Source organism: Chlamydotis macqueenii, chromosome 3, assembly GCF_036417535.1.
Source record: "Chlamydotis macqueenii isolate bChlMac1 chromosome 3, bChlMac1.mat, whole genome shotgun sequence".
Taxonomy (NCBI): Eukaryota; Metazoa; Chordata; class Aves; order Otidiformes; family Otididae; genus Chlamydotis; species Chlamydotis macqueenii.
In genome coordinates this window covers 110985728-111009021 of record NC_141558.1, presented here as the reverse complement: position 1 = coordinate 111009021, position 23294 = coordinate 110985728, and the positions used below count along the sequence as shown (strand labels likewise).

The following is a 23294-nucleotide window of genomic DNA, read 5'->3' as shown; positions in this document are numbered from 1 at the left end:
AAAGTATAGCTTAGTAAAATTCAGGGGAAGTAAGAACTTCCCCCAGTTTTATTTAGTAAAGTCCGTGACGTTATCTGTCCCGCAGACTTAAACAGAAAACCTCTATGAGGCTGCTACAAAAGACTTGATTTACAAGAACGTTTTACAACTTTTGCCAATTTTCCCTCAGCACGATGTGACCTCTCGGGGACACTAAACGCGGCGGGGGGGGGGGGCACTCCCCCTCGCTGGGGGCCGACAGCGGCCGGCCAAGCCCCTCCGGGTGGCGAAGGCTCCCCCACCCGACTGCGCGGCCGAGGAAGAGGAGGAAGAGGAAGCACGGCTGCGCCTCCCGGCCCGGCGCCGTTTCCTTCCGGGTTGCGGCCCGCAGCCGCCTCCCCTTCCCGCGCCCTGGGCCATGGAGGCGGCTGCCGGCGGGGACGCCCAGGAGGGGGCAGCGGCGGCGGCTCCGCTGGACGCCGGGCGCGGGCTGCCCCTGTCCCGGGGGGCCGGGAGCCCTGCGGTGTCCCAGGACCAGCTCTTCTTAATCAAAGGTGCAGAAAGCCCTCCCCTCCTCCTTGGTCTGCAGGGGTCAGGGACCAGCAGCAGCAGCGGGTGCGGGAGCCCCGTGGCCGTGCCGCCGGGACGGCGGTGGCCGGGAGGAAGGCGTTTCCGCGCTCCTTTGCCGTAGCCCAAGGTCTTGCCCCTCTTTCCTGCCCCCGGGGACGAGCCGAGGCGTTTGGGGATGGCCTCGGCCAAGGCCTCTGAGTGCGTGAGGAAGCCCCCGCAACGCTGCCCACCTTTTCCCTCCCCTTCGGCTGTGGCGGCGCCCCTGCCCTCAGCCACCCGCCCCCGGCTCGAGGGCAGCAGGCGCGGGGTGAGCTCCCTCCGGGACGGGGGCGGTAGCCACTGAAGGGAGCTGCCTGTCTCCCCCGCCTCGGTCCGCAAGGCGCGAAGGCCGCCGGGGCCGAGGGAAGCGGACCGCAGCGAGGTGGCGACGGGGGGCTGCGGGAGGTCCGGGGTGCGCCGGGCGGCCGCGGCCGGCCCCGCCGGAACGCCCTGAGGGGCCGGAGCGGCTTCGGTCCCGGCCGCTCCCTCCCGGTGCCCGGGCTGCCCGCGCCCCCTGGCGGAGCGGAGGCTGCAGCTGCTCCCGTCGCGCTGGGACAGCGCCAGGCAGAAGAGGTGCTTTATGGACGTCATTGGCACCGGTACGGCCAACTTCTCCGTCACAGTATCTGGATAATTAGCTTTTAAAAAGCGAGACCTAACATAAGCGTGTTTTGCTTCTTACATCCTATTCATCCCGGTTTTTTTAATTACCTGATACCCTAAAGGCTGGGTATTAATAATTGACAAGGAAGAACATGTAGCCCTCCTGAAACTTTTAAATTTTACTATGAATCAAATAGTTTTGTACAGTGCATTCAGTCTCCGTAACAAGCCTTCTTCTTAAAAGTGGGCAGGTATGGTTACATGTGCCTGTGATGCAAGAACCTTCTAGGATCAAGGGACCTCAAGTGACTTTGGAAACTCTGAAAGAACTGAAAAGTGAGGAATGCTTTCTGTCTTGGGAAGGCTTCCTGCTGGTGTCATTTTCTTTTTTTTAATAGGGCATTAGAACATAAACTGAAGGAAGCTGAAGAACAAGTGTTGCTTATAGAATGGTCTTTGGAAGTACTGGTGGGTTTTCAAGTGGTCATTTGAAATAAAAAGTGATGTAACAAAAATAATTATGTCTTCCTTTTGGGGAAGGGTGGGGCATAGACAAAGAACAGGACGATTTTAGTAGCCTGGCTCTGGAGTGAGAGAGAAATTTCCAAATACCACAAAAAGGCATCGTGGGATTTGAATGATTTGTGTGTATATGTGTGTGGCTTGAAAATACACATAGATTTGCCATTCATTTTCAAAATGCTCAATTTCAAAATATGCTTTCTTGGTTTCTTGCTGTATTGAGTTAATGTAAATAATGTAGACAACTGTGCCTTTCCCTTCAGCCTATGCTGACTGATGTTAATTTTTCAGGTTTTGTTTTCAAAACAGGTTTGGTTTTGTGGTTTGGTTTAATTTTTTTTTTCTCCCCTTAAGAAACAAAATGTTAATTTTTGTTTCTTAAACTTTTCTTGGCAGGTGGAATTTTTCTAGGTACCGTTGCTACAGCAGGAATGATAGCAGGTTTTGGCACCACGCTTGCCATGACAAAAAAGAAGAACCCAAACTGGTTCAATAAGGTTTGTTCCTTTTAAACTATTTTCCAATTGTTATATGCAGGAAATAAGAATGCATCAAGTGCTTTATAGAAGTGTTGATAAATATGGAGTTTGGGTGTATAAAGGTGATGGTAAGAGCACTAAACTTAATTGAAGTAAATGGGGATAGGATTAATTTAAAAATCAATTCAGAATTGGCACTGCTAAATACTTTAGTACTTGAGATTAGTTGAAATACATAAAACTTACACTGTTTGCTGGAATCATACTGCTGCTGTATAATGCAATATGGTTGATTCTGTGATGTGAGCACACACACAGCCTGTATCACCTCAGTGATCCAGTTCACTCTGCGATCCCACATTGCTACAGTGAGTTGGGAAGCGAGGTGACTGCGGTGAGGAGGGGAATGAGGAGGTAGAAAGCCCATAAGCTGTGGAGAATGTAAGTGGAACCACGTAGTCAAAACTGAAGTTCTCCACTCCCTTCCCACTGTTTAAGGGGACTGATGAGAGTGAGTAGTGGCTTAGTACTATGAGATCTGATGGCCAAAAATAGTCTGATGTTGTGCAATTACTAACAGGATCCACCGGAGCATTCTGAATAAATACAACTGGAAAGCAAAGCTAGTAATTATACCATGTTGGCATACTGATCTGAAATACAGCATATTTAATTGAAGAATGCTTATTTTCTTCACTAATGCTTTGTTACTGCTGAAAATATAAAAAAAAAAAGGCCCTTAAAATTGATCAGTCTTGTCTCCACCGAGCCCTTAAAATACAACGCATATTACAGGTGTTTTTAGGGAGCTGGGAACTGTTCAATTGTGGTTTTTTTTGTTTTTTAAATGTTAATTCAATAACAATGCGTATCAAGAGAAAAAAAAATTCTTCCGTTGCGCTTTCTACCAGAGCATTTGTATCTGATCACTCACAATCTCCTTTTGTGGTCAAAGAGCGTGACGTCCTTCCCTTGCCATCCTGTTTTCCTCTGTAGGCTGCTGCGGCATAACTCATCCATTGCCTTTTCAGCAACAGTAAACACAGGTTTGTCTTATTGAAATAGGCAAAACACAAAACTCCATGAGAAGTTATTTCACAAGCTATAGAAATATATTACGATAAGGAAGTTTTCTGTCTTTTTTCTTAACATAATTTTTTTTAAAAACTTCCTTTTTCTTGAGCATTGCATTTTTTTTCCAGCTCGTGTGTATTCTTGGCTGTCTGAGCTGGGCTGTTATCAGTGTGAAATTTATCAAGAGTGACATTACATTGACATCTGAGAATATATATGCTGGAAGTGGCACCAAGTAATACATAACATTTCGATTTTTGCTGCTACTATCTGTGCAGGTGAATTATAACAGTTTTCCTAGCAAAAATCTGTGATTCCTGGACCCCTCAATTTAAATACTGCAAAGATGCTTTTTTGTCAAGGTACTTGTAGGTGAGTAATTTCAAAAGGGAAGGCCAGACTTTGGGAATGGCTTAACGCTCTGTAGAGGCACCCTGAAATACCAGTGAGGTAAACAGTTTTGCAGTAGCATTCTTACTTAAATTTATAGTTCCTTACTGCAAGTAATTTTTAATAACACATCATGTATAATAACAGAAGTGTAACTATGAATAACTACAGATGATTGCGTCCTTCTTAGATGTTCAATGCCTAAATATTATTTTTTTCCATGTTAAGGTGAGGCTATAGTTTCACAGGTACTTTAAGCAAACATCAGCTGTTGAAAGAAGTAATCCTACCAGCCCTTTGTTTCTGGCAATTAATTTCTGCCCCTGTAAAGGCAGCAGCACTTGTACTACTGGGATGATACTGTTTAATTCTAACTTTTTTTTTTTTATTTCCTGTGTTAGTTTTAGTCCCAGTCAGTCTTCTGATCCCCATGACTGCAGTGACTGTGCTGGCACAGGCTTGAGGGCAGGTCTGAAAGAATGAGAATTGATGCTCAATGTTGGGAAGAAAAGCGAGGCCTATTCTTTCAGCAGCTTTGCTGGCTGGTGCCGCTTTCTGTGTCATTGAAATGACGGTATGCAGGTCAGGTAGAAACAGGAAGCGGACATAATGCAGCCTGGGACAGATCGAAATAGTTTTATGGGAGAAAAAAAAATAGCAATTTAGAAGGGAAGCTGACAGCATCATGGCTTCATGACTGCATTCAGACTTCCAGGAAGCAACAGGATGAGGCTCTACTCTTGCAGAGTGGCATCAGCATTACTGGCAAGAGATAAAGCTGACATGGCACCTGCTGTACCTTCTCCGTGGCAGTGAAGGAAAGTAAATGTAAGCATTTGTAGGACTGATGCCCACATGGACTCAAAACTGAGATTATGTCATCCTGTTTAGTGATGAACCACTGCAGAGACCTTCAGTTAAGAAATGACTGGGGGAGAGGACGTGTTAAAATTAAATGCTCAGATGCTGCAGCCTCCTTGTGATAAGTGTCCAGTTTACCAGCATTTATCCAGATGTTTAATTTTACAATGGGTTAGGTCATACAAAACAGTGGACAAGCTGAATACGGTCAACCAAAACAGTTTATTTTAGGCACAGCTTCCTTTCAGACACACTGTTATCCACAAGAGGATAGTTACAGGATTGAGGCCTGTGTCTGAAAAAAACAATGTCGTTTCTCCTTTTTCCACTTCCTGCTTATATCCTCCAGAAAAATAAATTAAATATGAAGCATGTATTTTGGTAACCAAATCAGCTTATTCTGCCCTATATTCTCCTGGCCTGGTTTTTAGAAAGACTCAAGTGTTGTTTAATAGCTTATTTTTTAAATCAAAGTGTTGCTTTTAAAAAAAAAAAATAGAGGAGGAGTAATGAAGAGAAAACAATCTGTGCATAGAATAATGGGATCACGAATAAAACTCCTTTCTCTTAAAAATGTTCTTTTGTTGGTGACATCTTTTTCTCCCATGCTTTTTACATTTTTACTGTTTCATTAATCAGCTTTTTTGATGCTCTGAACAGCGTATCTGATAATCATATAACAAACCATGTTGTTTACAGAAATCCTTATCTATGTAGTTAATACTCCGAGGAATCGGCCTGTGGCTGAATGCTACTTGACTGCTGTCAGTAAAACCAGATCGATTGTTTCCATTTACCACTTCTTTTCTGGGGCAATCAAGCATTTAAATAGCATTCGAGTGGGGGATTTTTTTTTGCCACAATTTTCACAGATAATGACTCCTATTTAAAGATTCTGAGTAGAGGATATTTTTGCCCATTCATTTCCCATCTTCCAAATGGGAGAAATTTTTCTGCGTGTTGTTGTATGTGGTTAGACTATGGAAGCAGGAAAAATGTCAGAAATAATCATCAGCATTTAAATCTGCTCAAAGCAGTCTCTACTGCAAGAGTTAGGAAAGTTCATTAGCTGTGGTAAGGAAATAATAGGAGCTGGTATAATAGTGTGGCTAGAGATCTCTGCTGTTTGTATCTGTGTGCGTGTGCGTATACACACGTGCTCACAGAACATTGTTTTGTTAACAGCTTCCACTTTGGGATGGCCAAATCAGAATAAATAAGGAATAAGATAACATTTTGCTTGTGCCCTTTGCAAGTGTGAATTTGTCCTTGGGTAATTATACTTAGAGCTAAATCCTAAGGAGACGTGTTAATGCTGAGGACTGTCTCAAAATAATTTTAACATTTCAATAGATACCAAGCCAAGAGGAAAGAAACTAATGGTGCTGTTTCACTGACGAAACAGCATAGTGTTACAGACTACATATGTTTAATTATGTCAAAGAAGAAAGAGAACCATTAAAAAAAATTAAAAAAATAAAAGCAGGAATAAAAATACCTTTTTCCTATTTTTTATGATGAACAGAAAAGTGTGGCTCCCTTGGTATGTTTCGGAGGAAAAGTTTTTTGATCCTTCCACAAGTTAATTTAACTTTTCCTTATTTAAGACTATAAATGAAATCATTCTGTATTGAATGTTTTTATATTCTTGCACTCTCATTTATATTTACCTCTGAGCAATAATTGTTTTCCCAATGTACCCAGTAAGTAAGTAGGACTGTTTGGTTGTGTAAGGGCCATAGATGCCAGTTTTTAACAGTTACCAGCTGAAATCTGTGTTTCCATGTGAAGAACTGTACAGTGGTCCTTTGGGGAAAAAAAACCCAAACCCTCCTGCCCATATTTACCATTGTGAGCAAGAGGATTGTGTCTGCCCTGCTGCTGTTGCAGGCTACACAGACTGAAGCTGCCCTATACCAAATACACACAGTGAGGTGGGCGTTGTGAGATGAGAACGGCTGGCTAATGGTGACCGTGCACTGTGAATTGATTGATGTCAGCCAGCCTGTGGCTTATGCCCTTCGTAGCTGCAGTGTGCATTTGTGTGCAGCAACAGAGAAGGTTTCATCGTGGCTGGGACTCCATGATGGCTGAGGCTCCGTTCGTCTTGGCCTGAGGTGGCTCTTCCAAGTGACAGTATTTTGTGTTTTCAGGACAGGTCTCATGGCAGACTCTTATGCAGCAGTATCTTAACAAGTGGTTAAAACTGCCTGCTCTTGTTTCTTACAAAAACGAGGTGTGGAGACTGCAGAGCATCTTGTGTGTTGCCACCTGATGGAGGGGGATGGGTTCAGTGGTGGTGTTTGCTCTTCAGAAAATTTTCCTAAATAGTTTCCAGAGCTCCTTCAGAATCGCAGCCCCTTGAAATTAGTCTCTCAGTCACTGTTACACCTTCTCTGTGTCAAGCTGAAAGCTACTCAGGTTCCTCCAGTTTCCTAATCTGCTCTTTCAGGAGGGCAGATAAAAACTGGTAGGCCAATGGTTGCCCCCCTCCTGTACTCCCAAGGAAAAAGAACCAAAATCAGTGACGTACAGTGATTATGTTCTGGTGTCACTGGCATAAGGGCTTGTGACTGGTTTTGATTCAGTTTTGTATTTTGACTGGTGGGATAACTGAGTGTTGGCTTCTTGTGCCCATGAAACAGTTGACTCCAGCATTTCTGGGTAATAAAAAATCATCCCCAGGTGGTACTGGCAGCCATGAAAGCTGCTTCTGACGGGAAGGCAGCTCATCCAACCCCTTGTGTGGCTCTTTGGGTCTGCTGGCAGCTGTAACTGTTTCTGTGACTACACTGGTACAGCTGGCAGATCAGGAAAAATTCTAGATCACCAAATTAACTTTTTTTTTGTTTGCTTTGTCTTGATCACTTTATTTTTGGTTCTAGGGGATTACTGCCACAGCTGCATTGCCAGAGAGCGGTTCGTCGCTGGCCTTACGAGCCCTAGGATGGGGCTCACTCTACGCGTGGTGCGGAGTTGGATTGCTAAGTTTTGCCATCTGGAAGGCTCTGGGTGTGCACAGTGTGAGTAGCCAGTATGATCCCCTCAAATACTGTATTTTTCCTTGGGTAATGCACCTTACTACAGCCTAGGAGTTTCACCTTCATTCACCACATTTAGAGCGACTAACCAGAGTGTGTGCACACAGGGAAGGCATTCTTACATCTGCAAAAAAAGGGATGTTGTGGGAGGAGACAATTTTGGGTGAGGAACAGTTTTGTCCTGCTTATATTTATTTGCACAGATGTTTCAGATTCTTCACAAAAGAGCCAGTGTTCTAATTTAGAGACTAAAATAGTAGCTGCAAACTTTCTTTATCCTGTGCTTATTGAATTGAGGGTGATCCCCTGCGTCCTATCTTTAGAACAATCCATTTATTTGTCCAAGTTCCATTTTTTGCATCAGGAGACTGGGGACCTAAGAAAAACTGAGAGGAAACCAGCTTGCTTTCTAGTGCGTTTCTGGAAGGGCAAGAGGGCAGAAGATTGAGTCCCATGTGCAATAGCATGGTGGTCCATGGCATGCCACGTCAAGGCAAAGAAACTCGAGATCTGTACGTCTCAAGAGGCTAAGGCTATCTTTAGTAAATTGCTTATGTTTCAGTGTTTCACAGTGTTGAGCATGAACACTAAAGTTCGTGTAAGCATTTTTGTTTGCCCCTAATAATGAGCCATGACTTGAGTTCCCTGCAGCTACAAGTTTGACAGAACTGTCTGCATCCTCTTTAGGACTAGGAATGAATAGACTTCCTTTATCTTCCATGGCAAATTATATATTCAGGAAAGCATCTCCCAAAACTAAAAGGAAGAACATACTACTCCATCCCAGTACTGTTCTCATTTATCTTTACTCAAGTTCTCACTTCTTGTTTACTCTGCTGATGTATCCTCTAGGTATCCCAACATACAGCACTACACAATCCCATATTCCATAGTTTCCAGTGTTGATTCTCAATAGGAGCCAGTAATGGAAGGCAGATCACCAGAAAAGCGTAGCAGAACATAGGAGGCAGCTACAAGACATTTTTGTTTAAACTGAAGTCTTCCTTGTGAGGTTGTAGTGGAATGGCAGCAAAGGGGGAGGAAGAGTGGGAGTACAGTTTATGTTCCCTGTATGCTGAGCTACAACAGTCCAGACTGGTTACCGTCAGTTATATCATCAGCCAAAAGGATTCATTTCACACTATGCTGCCGATTCTTATTTTTATTCTGTCAGAGTACTTCTGGTTCTGCCAAAGGACAGCAGAATCTGACCCTAGTCTGCAATTTACATTAACGGTTCCTCATTAAGTATAATTTCTACTTCCTGGAGAGGTACTGGCCTAGACCCACAGTTGCCTGGTTTCCCTATAAGGCTGCTTTCCTTGAGACTGCCTGACAGGGAACAACCACTTAAGCTAGAGATGGCCAAGCCCCGGACGTGTCGGAGTCTGACAGGAGCTTCTGGCTACCTGGCAGCAGTGGCCCTTGTATCAGAAGGGTACAGCACGCCACAGGGCATTTTAGAGACTCGTTGAGCGTTCCTAGTCAGAAAGCTGCACCTTGTTATATTCTATTTTGCCTTAGTGTTGAAAGGAGGTGGGGGAAACTCCATCTTACGAGGCTCTTGCAAATGCCTGATGGTATTAGTTTCTGTTGTGGAGTGCTTACGTTTCACCGTACTGCACAGTGAGAACTGCAGACACTGAAGGAAGCAGATTCCTGCCAAGAGACTCTGTCTGCACATGATTTTGAACAGCTCTCTTGTTATTTATTTTCCTGCTTCAGGGGAACATTGTGATACTTTTGAAAATTCTTAATTGCTATCATGTAAGCAGAGATAACAGATTAACATTTATTCAGTTAAAATACTGATTTTTAAGAACACAGATGCATATGTTGTGTCTAATAATTATTAGATAGCCACAAAAATAAATGGTTTTACTTGTGGGAAACTTATTTCCTAAAGTTATCACTGTGTGAAGTAATTTTTTTTCCACATAAACTGTTCAGTCTACGGAAGACACTGTAGATTTTACACTAAGGTCAGCATTTTCAAACGAACATTTTAATTTAAGTTAAACATTTTAAAAAGAGGATCTTACAGATTTACCTGAATTAAAAATGTCTTCAGTGTGGCTGAGTGCTGCAAGTTCAGTTGCTCTGTAGTTCATGCAGGTTCCCGATACCTGTAGAAGTTAAGCATCAGGTTTGAAAGCTAGGAACTTAAGGCAGACTTAAGCCTCTGAAAGTGCTGTACGATAAATAACCTGAGGGGAGACTTGACTTGTATTAATGCCAGGAATCTGTGTGAACTTAATAACTAAAGCTTTGGCAGCTGGAGAAAAGAGAAGGAGAGTTTCTGCCCAGCCTCTTCATCTTACTGCCTTTAACAGTAACCAGCTGCCTTTGGGACCTGCCAGTTTAGTAATCTCGCCCTGCTGGGAAGCAGCTTCATTTGTTTAAGAGCTGCTGGTCATATTTGTAACATTACTGACAGCTAATATAGTCTCTTGATATTATTTTTTTCTCTTGATATTAAATTGTTAAGCATAATAAAATTCTGACTGTAAGCACTGCAGATTTAGCATTTAGCAACCAAGAAGGCTGCTTCTGTCACATATAGGAGTACATTAACTCCAGTGCTTTTTCAAATCCATTGCCAACCCAGCTCTGTCGCTGTGACTGTCTCGGTGGGATCTTAGCGACTGAAGGACTTGCAGAGTTTGGAGGGGAGTTCCAAGTGAAGTAAGACTGAGTTGCTACGTAAGTGTTGTTTAATGCCTTGCATCATCTCCAAAAGTGAAACACAAGAAGTCACAGTGGAAAATCAGATGTGATGGGTTAGCAGGATTCACACTGTCCTGGTTTCCGCTGGGATTGAGATAATTTTCTTCTCAGTAGCTGCTGTGTTTTGGATTTAGTGTGAGATTTGGTATGTGAAGAATGTTGATAATACACTGATGCTATGAGCTGTTGCTAAATGGACCAAGGACACTTTCCAGCTTCCCAGGTCTTGCTAATGTGCAGTGCAGGAAGCAGGAAGGGCTATAGCCAGTACAGGTGACCCACACTGGCCAAAGAGAGTATTCCATGCCATAAATGTCATGCTCAGTGTATAGGCAGTTGGCCAGGCCCCCCCCCCGCTGCTCACGTTAGCCGCGCACCGGTTTGGAACAAGGGACCGTTCAGCTGGTGGGGCTGAATTGTCCCAATCCACGTGTCGGCGTACCCGCCGTCACTCCGTTGTGACGCTACTTGTGCCCGCCGGAAGCACTGCGCAGCAGCTGCCGCACACCTGAAAGGGTAGAACTAAACCAGCAAGATCCTCCTGCAGTTTCTGGGGTTGGTTTTTTTTTTGGGATGGGAGCAGGTCTGTACCGGTATTGCCCTCCGCGCTGCGCGGAGCCGTTACGGCCCCGGGGGCTCTGCTGCACCGCAGCGACACCTGCTGGCGCGGCGGGAACAGCGCAGGCTCCGCCCCCGGGGAGCAAGGCCCGGTTTATTTTTCGCGCTGACGGCTCGAGGGGTTTTAATCCTCCTCTCACGACCCGGGTTTCTAAACAACCGCTGCAGTAGTGGCAGATAGTGTCGTCGTTAGTTAGAGCCCGAGAGAGTGGTTTCGTTGGGTGTCGTTGCCAAAATGCTGTGATTGTTAATGTTCAGAGATGTGTTCCCTACGAGCAGAAGTGACCGACGGGACAGTGAGCGATTGATAAAAATATGTATTGCTCTGAGCTTTGTGACTGTTTAAATTATCTTGTCGTCACTTACAAAGTCGGAGATGAAAGGGCAAGAGCAGACGGGCATGGTATTTCCTTGATGAGTTACGATTGCTGTAATTAATCTGTGTCCGTCAGTCTGAGGCAGCGTCCTGACCGCTCGGCAGTTTGTGTCATGGCAGGGAACTGAAGCCAGAATTCAGGGTGCCCTGTCCCTACACCTTCTGAGACAGCCTGCGCTTGCTGTAGGAGCAAGTCATTGCTAAGATCTGTTCTGGATACTGAGGTGATGCACCAGCTTTGGCAATTCCAGATTTTTATTTAATCTTTGTGGCTTATTGGTTCTTAAAACAATGCTATGACAGTGCCTACTTCAGCTCTTAAATGGCTTTATTGTTAAAGGTGATTCCCTGTAGCTTTACAGTCGGCTGCTTTTTATCCCAGCGTGAAAACCCAGGGGTGATAGTAAGTAACTGATCTTTATATCTTGCTAAGGGATATAAAAGATTTTACGCCATCTCAGGTTGGGTTGTTAATATCCCCTGACTGCAGTTACCACTGTTGTAATCTGAGGACACCCTGGTGAGTAATAAACCATACTAAACTCCAGTCAACTCTTATTCCTAAATGGAGAAGTGATGGATCAGTGAGGACTTGGTTTGATATTGGTTTAAGTTCTATTTTTCAATAATGTGAAAGAGAAATCTTCATTTTCAGAACTTAGGAGATGGTGGGTATATAGTCTTTTATTGTATCTCTTGCAGAAAATAACCAGCTGTTAGTAATAGACTTTCTTACCTTGCTTCCTGCAGTCTCTTAGGAAAATATTTAAGTCAGTCTATCTTTGGTTATCTCCAGGCATAGAAGCTCTGTCTATATTAGCTAGTGATATCATGAGGGGGAACAAGGACCTGATATCTACAACATTCCAGGGGATTTTTTAAATTTGGACTGACTCTGGCCTTGCCCCATGGCTTGAATGCCTGTTTGCAGTTGGAGTGTGTTATGTGCACTCCCAGAATGCATCTTCAGTTTTGTGTCACCGTAAAGAAACCCAGTTCGTGCATTTTTAAACTGTTCAGCAGTACACAAACTCATGCCCAGTAAGCACAGACAACTGGGAGATTTGCTTCCAAAGAGCACTCCTGGTCTGAACCCTGGGCTCATCCAGATGTACCCACAGCCTTCCCCTCTGAGGCACTTCAGAAAATTGAAGGACGTGTGCAGTGTTAAACACAAGCTTAATTATTGACATCTGGCTTGAAACAAAATGGCACCACCTTTTTTTTAACAAGTATATTTGCTATTTAACAACTTCCACATCATGGCATTATCTTACAGGGTTTTGAGCTTGCAGAACCCTGCATCTGCCCCCTCCTGGTGCAGTGGGCTGACTGTTTTCTGATGCAAACACAGAGGTATTGAAATAAATTTTGTAGAAAAGAATGGGTTTGGCAAATTTATGATTTAATTTTTTAAAATGTGGAATAGTAGTTGAAACATCTTATTTCAACATTCTCCATATGAAAAAGTTTTACATTTTCAATTGAAGAATAAATGATGTTTCACTCAGTAAAAATTAAAGTAAAAAAATCCAAAATTATCTTAAAAGCTCTGTTGTTACAGTTGACCTAAAACATATTTTCATGGAAGTTTCCAAAAATTAGACCTTTCTTATTTTATTTACCTATTCTGCAGGTGTTATGATCCACTACATGTTTTTGTTGCTTGGACAAATGTTAGTTTCACAATTATCTAGAAGTTACAGTGGAATTGTAAACCCTTGTTTAAAATCAGCAGATTTTTGTTTTTAATTAAACTTGCAGGTATAGAATACTTGACAGATATTAAAATATACCTACGAATGCCTGATGTTTTTTCATTTTTTTTAAATGATCAGTGATTACGAGCCTTCTTTTAAAAGCAGAACAATACCCTCAGCGCTTGTAGGCTGAAGCATGCAACAATTAACAAACAAGATAAATTATGCTTTAACAGCCCTTTTGCTCTTCATGCCCTCTAATAAATTAGGTTTTATTTCCTTAGAAATAAAAGCGTTCTTTCTCCCATAGGAAAAGAGCCAGGATGATTCATATGTAGGTTTGTGAGATTCTGATTGTTGCTTCCACATCTGTTCCAGGGAAAGCTGGAAAAATAGTGAAAAGAATTGCCTAGTAATTTGTGACTAATGTAGTTATAAAATATTAGTTTATCATTTTAATGGTGACTCCTAATGAAATATCCTGTTGTTTATTGATCTTAACCTTTAAAATATTAACAGTCCAAAACAATTGCACAGCTGTGAAGAGACATCTAAAACAATTAAAAGCAATACAGAGAATATATGCTTGCCATGGTTTTGTTGGTAAGGACATTTTCTAGGCGGGCTGCTTTCCTCCAGAGGAAATCTAACCTCTAAATCACCATTTTAAGCATAAAAATAATAACATCCCTCTGCTTATTTTGAGAGATATTTGATATAATTTTTTGAGACTGTAGTCATAGGTACAGTCTAAATACAAAGATATATTGGCTTTAAGGTTGGATTAATTTAAAAAATAAAATGAGAACATGGAGACAGTCTTCAAAAATGATTGGTTTTGGCACCTGTAAATGGTACTAAGATCTATAGATCTCAGCGAAGTATAGGGATATTGCAGTGGCTGAAATTGTTGTGCTGTTTCATAAATGAACAAATGTTGCTCTAAATGCAGTATATCTCCTAGAATCATTCTAGAGTCATTCCTAGATTTTTTGTTGTTACTAGTTTTTAATTATGGTTTTATTTAATCCTCACCTAAGTATTATTCATGGAGTTTCTATTTCTTATCATGCTGATGTTTGATTGTGTAATAAAAACATCTCTTTTCTTTGCTATTTCATGCTAATATATTTCAATATAAATCAAGTCTGCCCAGTTTTTAAACATTCTTTTATTTCCTCAGTACTGATTTAAATTCAAGCTCTTGGAAAGAAGATAGAGTAGAAGTAGGAGTTAGCACTTCCTCCTCCTGTTTATACAGGATTTTTCTGTACTGTTTGTATTGCTTGATCAGTTTGATGTGGAGAAGACTTGCCTCCACACATATGTACTGCTAGTATTTTATCCAAGAAGTAAAGAAAAAAAAAAGTAACCTATGAACTTCACTGTGAACTTGATAAAGCAGAAGGCTTATCCAAGAGATGAGACCATCATTTTCCTACTGGACAGCTGCTACATCTGCCTTATGGATAGAGACAGCTGCAAGGAAGTATTTCAGAAATGTAGGAAGACTGTAACTGTACCTGTCTTGAGGAATTACTCTGCTGTGTCTTGGAAGACAGTCATAGCTGTTGGCAGCCTCCAACCTGTTGAGAAGCTAGAAAAAATAAGATGATGTTCAGCCTTTGGTCTGAAATTGCCTCTGTGGAGCAGTTCCACGTCGCCCTAAGCGGATGAGTGGATTGATCCACCTCTCAGCTGCGTGTAACTGTGAACTACACCTGTACAACTATGATCTGAACAAAAGTAAGCTGATAGGTGCAAGTCTTGGTCCTGTGGGATCTACCTGTGCTGTGTTGAGTGTGGTGGTATGGCTGTGCTTCTCTTACCTTTCTATGGTCCAAGACCTCAGCTGCTCCACTTGCCTGGAGGCACCCAGCTGTCCCTGCCTGGCTCTGGGTGTCACACGGGCTCTGCATGGAATTCAGCCCTGACGTGTCAAGGCTTACACGTCACTGAAGAGTTTTGGTTCTGTGCTGGCTCTTTTCCCAGCCATGAATCTCACTTGTGGATGATACATATAATGAATTCCTGAACATACAGAGGAAAAAAATTATTCAGGTTGCCCTTTTCAGGAACTGCCTGCTTGCAGACAATTCATGTTTTTACTTTAATTCAGAAATCCAAATTACAGCAGAGAAGAGCTTATAGAGTTGGGATGCCCATCTTGAGACTTTGGGTGCATTAACCAACTTGCTCTATAGATTTATATATTTAACTATCTTAAATTTTAAATTACTTTAATATTAATTTTTCAAATTGCCCAGGGTGACTAAGGAGCAATGACTAATACACCATGATAGACTAATCATGTGGATGTCCTTTCCAAGCACCCAGATTTGTAAGATTCTGCAGAAATAAAGGGCGTGTTCCTCTGATTTCAAAAGTATTTCACTCAATTTTTCTGCATGGCATGAAAGACTTCTGAAACATGATCGTATAATCCAAACTTTGTACCATTACTTTTATTTGGAAGCCTGCTGCAGCATCACTGAAATCAGTGAGAACAGGCTTGAGAATGAGACTTCATCCACTCTGAGATAGCATGTACTACAAAAACTTAAGTCCTTGGCATTTTATTTTAGAAAGAAAGATCAACATGGATTTGTGTGAAATTTTAAGGATGCTTTTGTATCTCTGAACCAAAGGAAGTTCTTTTTTTTCCAGATTGTGGTTTACAAAATTACTGTCTCAGTGTACATAAATTAACAGCTGTCTTTCCCATTGATCATAATTAGCTCATCACTTCATTTTTTTTTTTTTTTAATATTCAAGATAATCTAGCCTTAAAGCAGAACAGTTTTGTTTTCTTTAGGCTTTCCTACTGAAATAGCATCTTCTTCCTTTTATGACGGATGTATAGAAAGATTCTTTCAGGCTACCAGTTAGCAATCCCCTCTTTGGGAGCTAAGTGGCATTCACATAGAAATAAAACCAGAAAAGTGGGGCCAGTAAACCACGTTCGTGATGTGGACCAGCTCTCTTCCCATTTGTGAGGTGCATTCATTTATGAGTGAGTAACATGGCAGCTGCACGCTTGGAAAAGTGAGGCAAGTATTCATGTGTTTTATCCCTTCATGTAATCCAGTCAGCGTAAGAGGGACAGCCTGACCCTTGTGACTTGACAGCGCTCAGCAGTTCACCAGAAATTTGAGACAGAATATGCAGTAGCTGTGAGAGGGTACTGTGTCTGTGTCATGGTTTGGGAACTGTGACAGCTTCATTCTAAACAGTGAAGATCTCTCCTGTAAAGTTCCTTGCATTATTTTAATGATGTTATTTTTCTTTTAAAAAGCACAGAACATGTTTTACCCAATTAGACAGGATTTATAGGGATGAGTTTTTGGAAAAATATATCTATGTGATTGTTCAATTTTAGGCATTCAAAAAGCGTATTCAACACTGCATAAGGCTAAGAGTTTGTGTAAGTCTCCATGGGATAGAGGGTTAATGTGAGTTGTTGACTTCTCTAGATAGTTTAACAAAATTCTGCAGCTGCTTTTCACTAAGCAAACCTGAAACACTGGAATCAGGAAACGGTGTACTATGACAGTACAGTGTAAGATAGATAAATATTAGGAGGTATACTGCCAGGATTGACCCTCTGAGGGCCATTTTTGTAGACCTGTAGTGCTAAATAATTCAAACATTCACAATGCCTTTGCCAATGAAGTGTAAGATTTAAGGATATGAACCAGGGCTCTGTGTTCCGTGCTGATTTTGGAGGTCAGCATGCAAACTGGCACAGGGTGGCCTGCAGTAAGTAAGTGCCCCATTTTACACTGGGAACTGGAGAATCACCTTCAGCTAGCAGTCTGCTCTGCTCTTCCAGTACTGTAAGGGCTCAGCTCTTGCCATTTTCTACAAATAACTTGCTGCTTCTGTATGTGGACCTTGGTACTCGTTTGCTAACAAGGGCAACAGCAGTCATTTTAAGAGGTGGGAAAAAGTGGCAAGAACAATCCTCTCCAATGCTCTTAAATCCAGGGCAGCCCATCTCGTCTTCGTGCCTTGTGAAATGGAAGGTGGCTGAGGAGAACACAGGGCACGTACAGGCTGTATCCCGCTGCCGGTCGGTATTCCAGCTCAGGGCATCTAACCTCATTTTGCTTGGAAGCTAATGTAAGCAATTCTTACTGGTGTGCGTCCTAAAATAGGAAACGAATAATTCCTAGAATCTAGGTTGGCCTATTATGAATGTCAGAAAATAAAGAGAACATTTCTTCGTAAAACTTTCATTCTTGGATTCAAATAGACTCTTTTAGCCCTCTTCCATTCATTTTAATACGAACGGCCATGTAAGTGCTCTCAGTAATAGTGCTATCCCAATTTCTGTGCGACATTCTGTCAATGATGTACATTAAAAAGAGATTATTAAATGGAAGATGCTTTTAGGTCCCCATATTTTTGCCACCTGAGGCAGGATCATTAGGTTAAGATAAGAAAATAACAGTGATCTGTAGCTATTACAGATTATTTAATGCAGTAAGGTAGATGATACCCTTTTAGAAAGAAGCCTGGCAGTCAGAGGTGGAACAGTTACTGTAATTTATTTGGCAGGAAGAAACAGCATCAAGCTTTGCAATATCTGTGATAAAAAAAAAAATAAAATTCACTTGAGTGAAATTCATTTCAGAGAGTTGCCTCCAGGAATGGAGCATGCTGGAATGTTAAATCAAGAAATGTGTTACAAATCGTTCATGTACCACTCAGGTTCAGAAGCAGCCGCTGAGAGAGTGGCCTGCAATACTGAAGGCAGCAGGAAGAGGTAAAATACATTCAGCTTTCAGTGCTCGGTTTACTGCACTATTAATTGAAGACATTATCACAGTTGAACCGAGTACCCCAGTGCCAGCATAGCTGACAATAATAAAGAGGCAGCCGTTTCAGTGAATTATTTCAAAACATTCCAGTACTTAGTACACAGCACATTAGCTTTCATAACTCAATTAATGTCTTTTGATTTGAGACCACCAGCATGTGTATTTTGGAATCTGGAGGAATTACAGATTTCCAGGGAGGGAGAGGGGAGAAGAGCCCTCCTGAGTGGCGTGCCTGCTAAAAAAGAAAAGGCAAGGCAAGACGCGGATGCCTAATGCCAGCATTTCTCTCGTCAAGCAGCGTGCTTGCCCCTGAGAGGTAAAGCAGGTAAAGACAAGGTGCCAGTTCTTGCAGCTCAAGTGTGCAGTACCAATAGACCATAAAGCTAGAGTCATCATCTTCACAAGAGGCTCACCACGCTGCAGGTGATGAGCCCTGTTTGTTGATGGAGAACTAATTTACATGTTTAGTGAACAAATTTTACCTTCACTACCTGGATCTTCTGAAGTTGCAATGGGCCTGGTATAGTATCATCAACCAAGTGCAAGCAAGAACAACCCTGAGACCAGTATGAGTTACTTTGGAGGCCAAATTCAGTCCTGTATACATAAATATATTAAATGGAGTTTGGCCAGTCAAGGCCCAGGATATTGAGTTCATATAGGCTCTGACTGAAAGAAGTCACAGCCTGATATTTGGTACTAGAACATTTCGTAAGAAAGTAGACGTTGTCACTGGGAGAGAAGGGACAGGAACTTTGGAATGCGGTTTCCATGCTTATTTATGTGTGTATGCCCTGGTTCCATTACCTCAGAGAACAGGTTGTTGTTTGGTTTTTTTTTTCAGCCTTCTCCATGCTTTTAGCAGTGTGGCAAGCATAACATAATTGAGAAAACAATGCACAGTGGTGGTCAGCCTGGCATTATCATTTATTAAAATAGCTCGCTGCCCAGGAATCACAAAGGAAGAAAGTTAGTGGGAAAAATATAAAACATGGTCAAAGTTGTGAATTGCAGTGAAAAACTATTTTTGTGTAGAGGGGGGCTTGTGGAAAAGGGCACAGATGCTGGCAAGAGAGGAAGTGATAAATGAGACATTGGGTCTGGCATTGCTTGCAGAGTGGTTTTACAAATAGGCATCAAAATCTGAGAAGACAAAGCTGAGGAAATTTCTCTAAGGGTCTTAAAAGCGAAAGAAGGACATTGTGTATTTCAGATTTTGTCCATGCATTAAGGAATATTTTTTTTTCTGGAAAATTAGTTGTTTTTACCTGCAGAACATAAGTTAGTGTTCTGAAGGGAGAAAAATCAGAATATTCTTAAATCTGCAGCTGCTAGCAGTGTTTTAGTGCTTTCTAAATAAATACCTCTTTTCCTTCAGAATAGCGCTGTAGTGTTTTATTTCGCAGACAAGATTGCTTTGTGCATTTGGGGGTTAGGGTTTGGCATGTTAGCAGTTATGAGGTAGCTGCTAGAGTGAGGAAGCACCGTAGGTTTCTGAATGGCTCCCCCACCCACCATCCTATTTTGGAGGCCTTACATAATTGCTTTTAGTTTTTTGGTTTTTTGTGTCTTCAGTGGAGTAATGGAGGTGTCCTCTAGGGCTTAGGAGTGCAACATTTGAATGTGACACTAAAAGAAAGGTAAAAATCTGAGTTTAGAAACAGCTCCACATTGCACCAGATCATTAGCTGGTATAAAATATTTTCTTTCCAGTTATACCAACAGCTTAGAGCAGGTTAGGATCTGACCACTCCTGTGTTACCAAACACCCAGGTAACACTTAGTGTGAGATGAAAGCGTAGAAGAGTTGGTTCACTCTTCAGAAGTAAAGAATGTTAAGCAAACGGAATACTCACCACACATCAGAGAACTGGGGTAACTTAATCACAGAGGACTGGAAAAAACAGTTGAGCCAAAGCTTCTAAAGCATTTCCTACTGTAAATAGTTGTATTTAATTGTTAGCAATTGTTTCATGTAATTTGGACTGTTCCCCTATGTTGGCTCTGATACTGGTGTTTGTTATTCTTGGAAATACTAGCTGTCTGTGAGAGCTTTCAGTTTTAAATAAGAAACAAAAATATTAGTTTAGGAACAATTGTGGGTGATGCCAAGATTTTTAAAAACCAAGAACAAATAATTACTCAAAACAGCTATCTGATCAGAATAAAGTATAAAGCAAACAGTGAATTAGTTTTTACGTAAGAACACAATCAGGATAAAACAAAAAGGATAATTTGGCCCTCAATTTTCCTCCTACTTAATATAACTTGTATTTTTGTTCGATTAGCAGTACCCAGGCATTTTTACACAAAAACTTGAGTTCTAAAATGCTTTCATCCATTATAGTTAGTTATTGTCTTAGTAAAAGATTGGTAATTTTTTATAAATTGTTCTATTCCTTGTATCAGCTGTGACTTGAATAATTGCGTTCCAAAAAGATTGCTCTAAAGAAGTTCCAGTTCTTTGTCAGAATTACTCACACGCAGAAAGACTTGAACAGAAAATGCCCAAAGGTATTTGTAAAAAAAATTGTTGACCCATAACACACAAAATGTAGGCTTATTAGAGAAGTCGCCTGTGTGGCTATTTAGAATATCTAGATGTCCTGGAACCTCTCTGTGGGACATACTGCCTGGGACCACATTTGGTCTTCAAGGGGTCATTGCATCCACTACTGGATTACCACATCCTGTCTTCTCTGCGTGAATGTCATAGATTCTGTACAGCTTCCTAAAAATAGCAGTCCAAAACTTCCCCTGTACATCCAGCTGTTTGTGTAACAAGACTTTCACGGATTTGATTTTTCCACGGCTATCCTTTAAAAATATATTGTGTGTAAAAATATATTATCTGTAAAAATGTGGAAAGAAAGAAATCTGCTAAATCTAAATACTATTTTCAAACAGAAGTGGTTTTTAAAGAAATTAAATTTCCGTTCTGGCCTGCCAGGACTATTTAATCAGACACTGGTGATAAAATGGTTATCATAAATATAGATTTGGCAATTGGTATTAATGTATTGATATAGGTAATATTAAACTAGCAAACTTCCTCTTTCACAGCATTTTAATTTAACAACAGTGAAAGAAAAGTTTGGTCCTGCATATCATTATGAATCTTCCTACTAATGTATAAATTTGAATGAGACTTTGCTTTGTCCCCTGTATCCTTATGGTGGGATAAAGCTAAATTGTCAGAGCTGACCAGTAGTTTTTCTTTAATCCTTGTTTTAAAATCCTTGAAGATACCTATTGGGCTTTTAATCCATTACAAGTGTAGAAAAAGGCACTGCAATTGAAATATGGGCACATTCTACTGAGATAATTTTCCTCCAAACAAAACAATTTTAAATGCGTGTGTATATTTATAGTGGTTCATGTAACAGTAGTGAATCCTTCAGGCCAGTGATCCAAATTAGATACCCCAGTGTGGTGTTTAATAAGAAAGGATTTTTGTGGGCCCCTTCATGCTTTTTTCCACTTCGTTAATTGAACCAACATAATCAGAGGGAAGGTCTTAATTTTCTATTATTTTAAAAGTCTTTTTACCTCTTCTTTACCTCACACAGCTTACTTTGTGGAGTAAACCCGGGGTTCGTGGTGCTGCTTTATTTGCTTCTTATTAACAGTTAACTGATTTTATTTTTTAATCTCTTTTATAGATGAAAGAATTCCAAACTAAAATGCAGTCAATATTTCCAGCAATTCCTAAAAACAGTGAATCCAACGTTGAATGGGAAGACTTACTTAAATCCAAGTGAAAGACTCAGAGCCATTCGGAGATGTCTCTTTCAGCAAGAACAGGAGCAGAAGTAGCAGAAGTGTCCTATCTGAAAAACAGAGAAGAAAACTCAGACTGAGCAAGTTACTGACTGAGTTCACCGAACCTGGAGATGCTGGTTAACATCTAGCAACAAGGGAATTCAAAACAAAACAAAACAATTTATATTGTACTTTTCAGCATGCTTGGTGTAGTTGATTTGTGAGGAAAGGAACCCTCCAAGATAAGTTGGATCCATCTTGAAAAAAGACTGTATCTTATGAAGACTTGAAGAAGAAACTGATCTTCAGTAGTAATTATAAGGAGAAAACTCCGATAAACTCTTATCCTTAAGAGAAATCTTAGGAAATTTCTCTGGGAAACAAAGAACGGTACTTTCAGAGACATTTACATGCCTCATTAGGAATATAAACATCAAGTCAATTATAACAGATCTTTTACTGAGCCTGAAGGTAAAGCATACAGTGCACTCTTCTAAAAATAAAGGAGATATTTAAATTTGCAACAGAGAAAGTATCTCAACCAAACTATTTTTGTATGTCTAAAGGGAAAGTTTAAAACATCCAATATGCAAATAGTGACCTACTGAGCTCCTCTGGAGGGGATCAGAAGACATCCCCTTGTGCACAAAGTGCACAACAGTGAATCTGATAGTTTGCATAAAGGTCTGTACTATATTTATATAGTGATTTAAGTTGTAAGTGAAAAAAATATAAAATAGTGAGATACTCGGTCTGTCCTACACAAATATTTTCAGCTGAGAAAATGTATGGGTAGGGCTAGTTTTTTTTTCTATTTCAGTGGTTCCTGTAGCTCTTCTACCAAGAGAAGCAATGTGACATTTTCCACACTGCAGTAAATCTCATGAAGTGTGGGCGTCAGCTAGGAAGAATAATGTCTTACTCAAACATTGTATTTGCAGAACTGTAGATCTGTAAAAATGCAGAGGTAAAAAAAATGCTATCAGTGAACAATCCTTTGTTGAATGTTCAATTATCAGGCTTTTTTATTAATTGCACACAGTCCAATTAGCCAGTTGTCAGATTCAATAAAGTCTTCTTAAAAACCTGTCTTTTGTGATTAAGTCTTTATATTCCTAGGAAAGAACATTTTAAAAAAAGCTTTAAATGTCAGATGAATAATAAAGAAGTATGGCTTTCCTATGAAACGTGACAGCAGTAAAATAATGTCTTTAAAGCAATTGAAGTGTAATAGTTGGCATCTTTTCCATAGCGTGATGCTTGTAATCCAATACTAAATAAACTGTGGTGAATACTGCCATCATATGCACATGAAAAATGCTACTGTTTTCATACTTCTGTTAGTTTGTGTGCATGGTGATACGTGTATTGCCTGCACTTACGCATATTGGTGCTAAGTTACCAAGTTTAACGAGTAACCACGTCATTAAAACTGGTCAAGTACTAAACTGAAGTAAATAAATGCAAATGGCATGATGTCCTTAAGGCTGTTTACTTTTCGTTTCTAAGGTGGGATTCAGGTCATCTGACTTTTTACCTGGGTTAAATAACTCGCCTAAACCAGTCATCCAAGTTCCCTGCGCAGTCAATGGAGAAAGACAAGACTGGTCAGAGGGTGACCTGCACTGCGCTAAAAATGAATGGCTGGAGTTGTGCAAAGCTCCTGACCTGACCTTGCTGGCTGCCCCTGAAAGAGCCGCTCTACTCTCACTCTCCCATCAGCGCCGTGA

General features: G+C 41.0%; 1 protein-coding gene across 2 annotated transcripts; it reads left to right on the top strand.

Annotated features, from left to right (window-relative positions):
• Positions 1-294: 294 nt before the first annotated feature.
• Positions 295-22651, top strand: TMEM242 (transmembrane protein 242). Of its 2 annotated transcripts, XM_086745445.1 has the most exons (5): positions 401-533; positions 1590-1659; positions 2110-2210; positions 7403-7540; positions 21465-22651. In XM_086745445.1, the coding sequence occupies exons 2-5, from the start codon at positions 1641-1643 to the stop codon at positions 21561-21563; spliced, it is 357 nt and encodes a 118-aa protein (XP_086601571.1). In that variant the 5' UTR covers positions 401-533; positions 1590-1640; the 3' UTR covers positions 21564-22651. The 2 variants fall into 2 exon arrangements, with proteins under 2 accessions (XP_086601572.1, XP_086601571.1); XM_086745446.1 differs by lacking the exon at positions 1590-1659 and having other exon boundaries at positions 295-533.
• Positions 22652-23294: the final 643 nt, after the last annotated feature.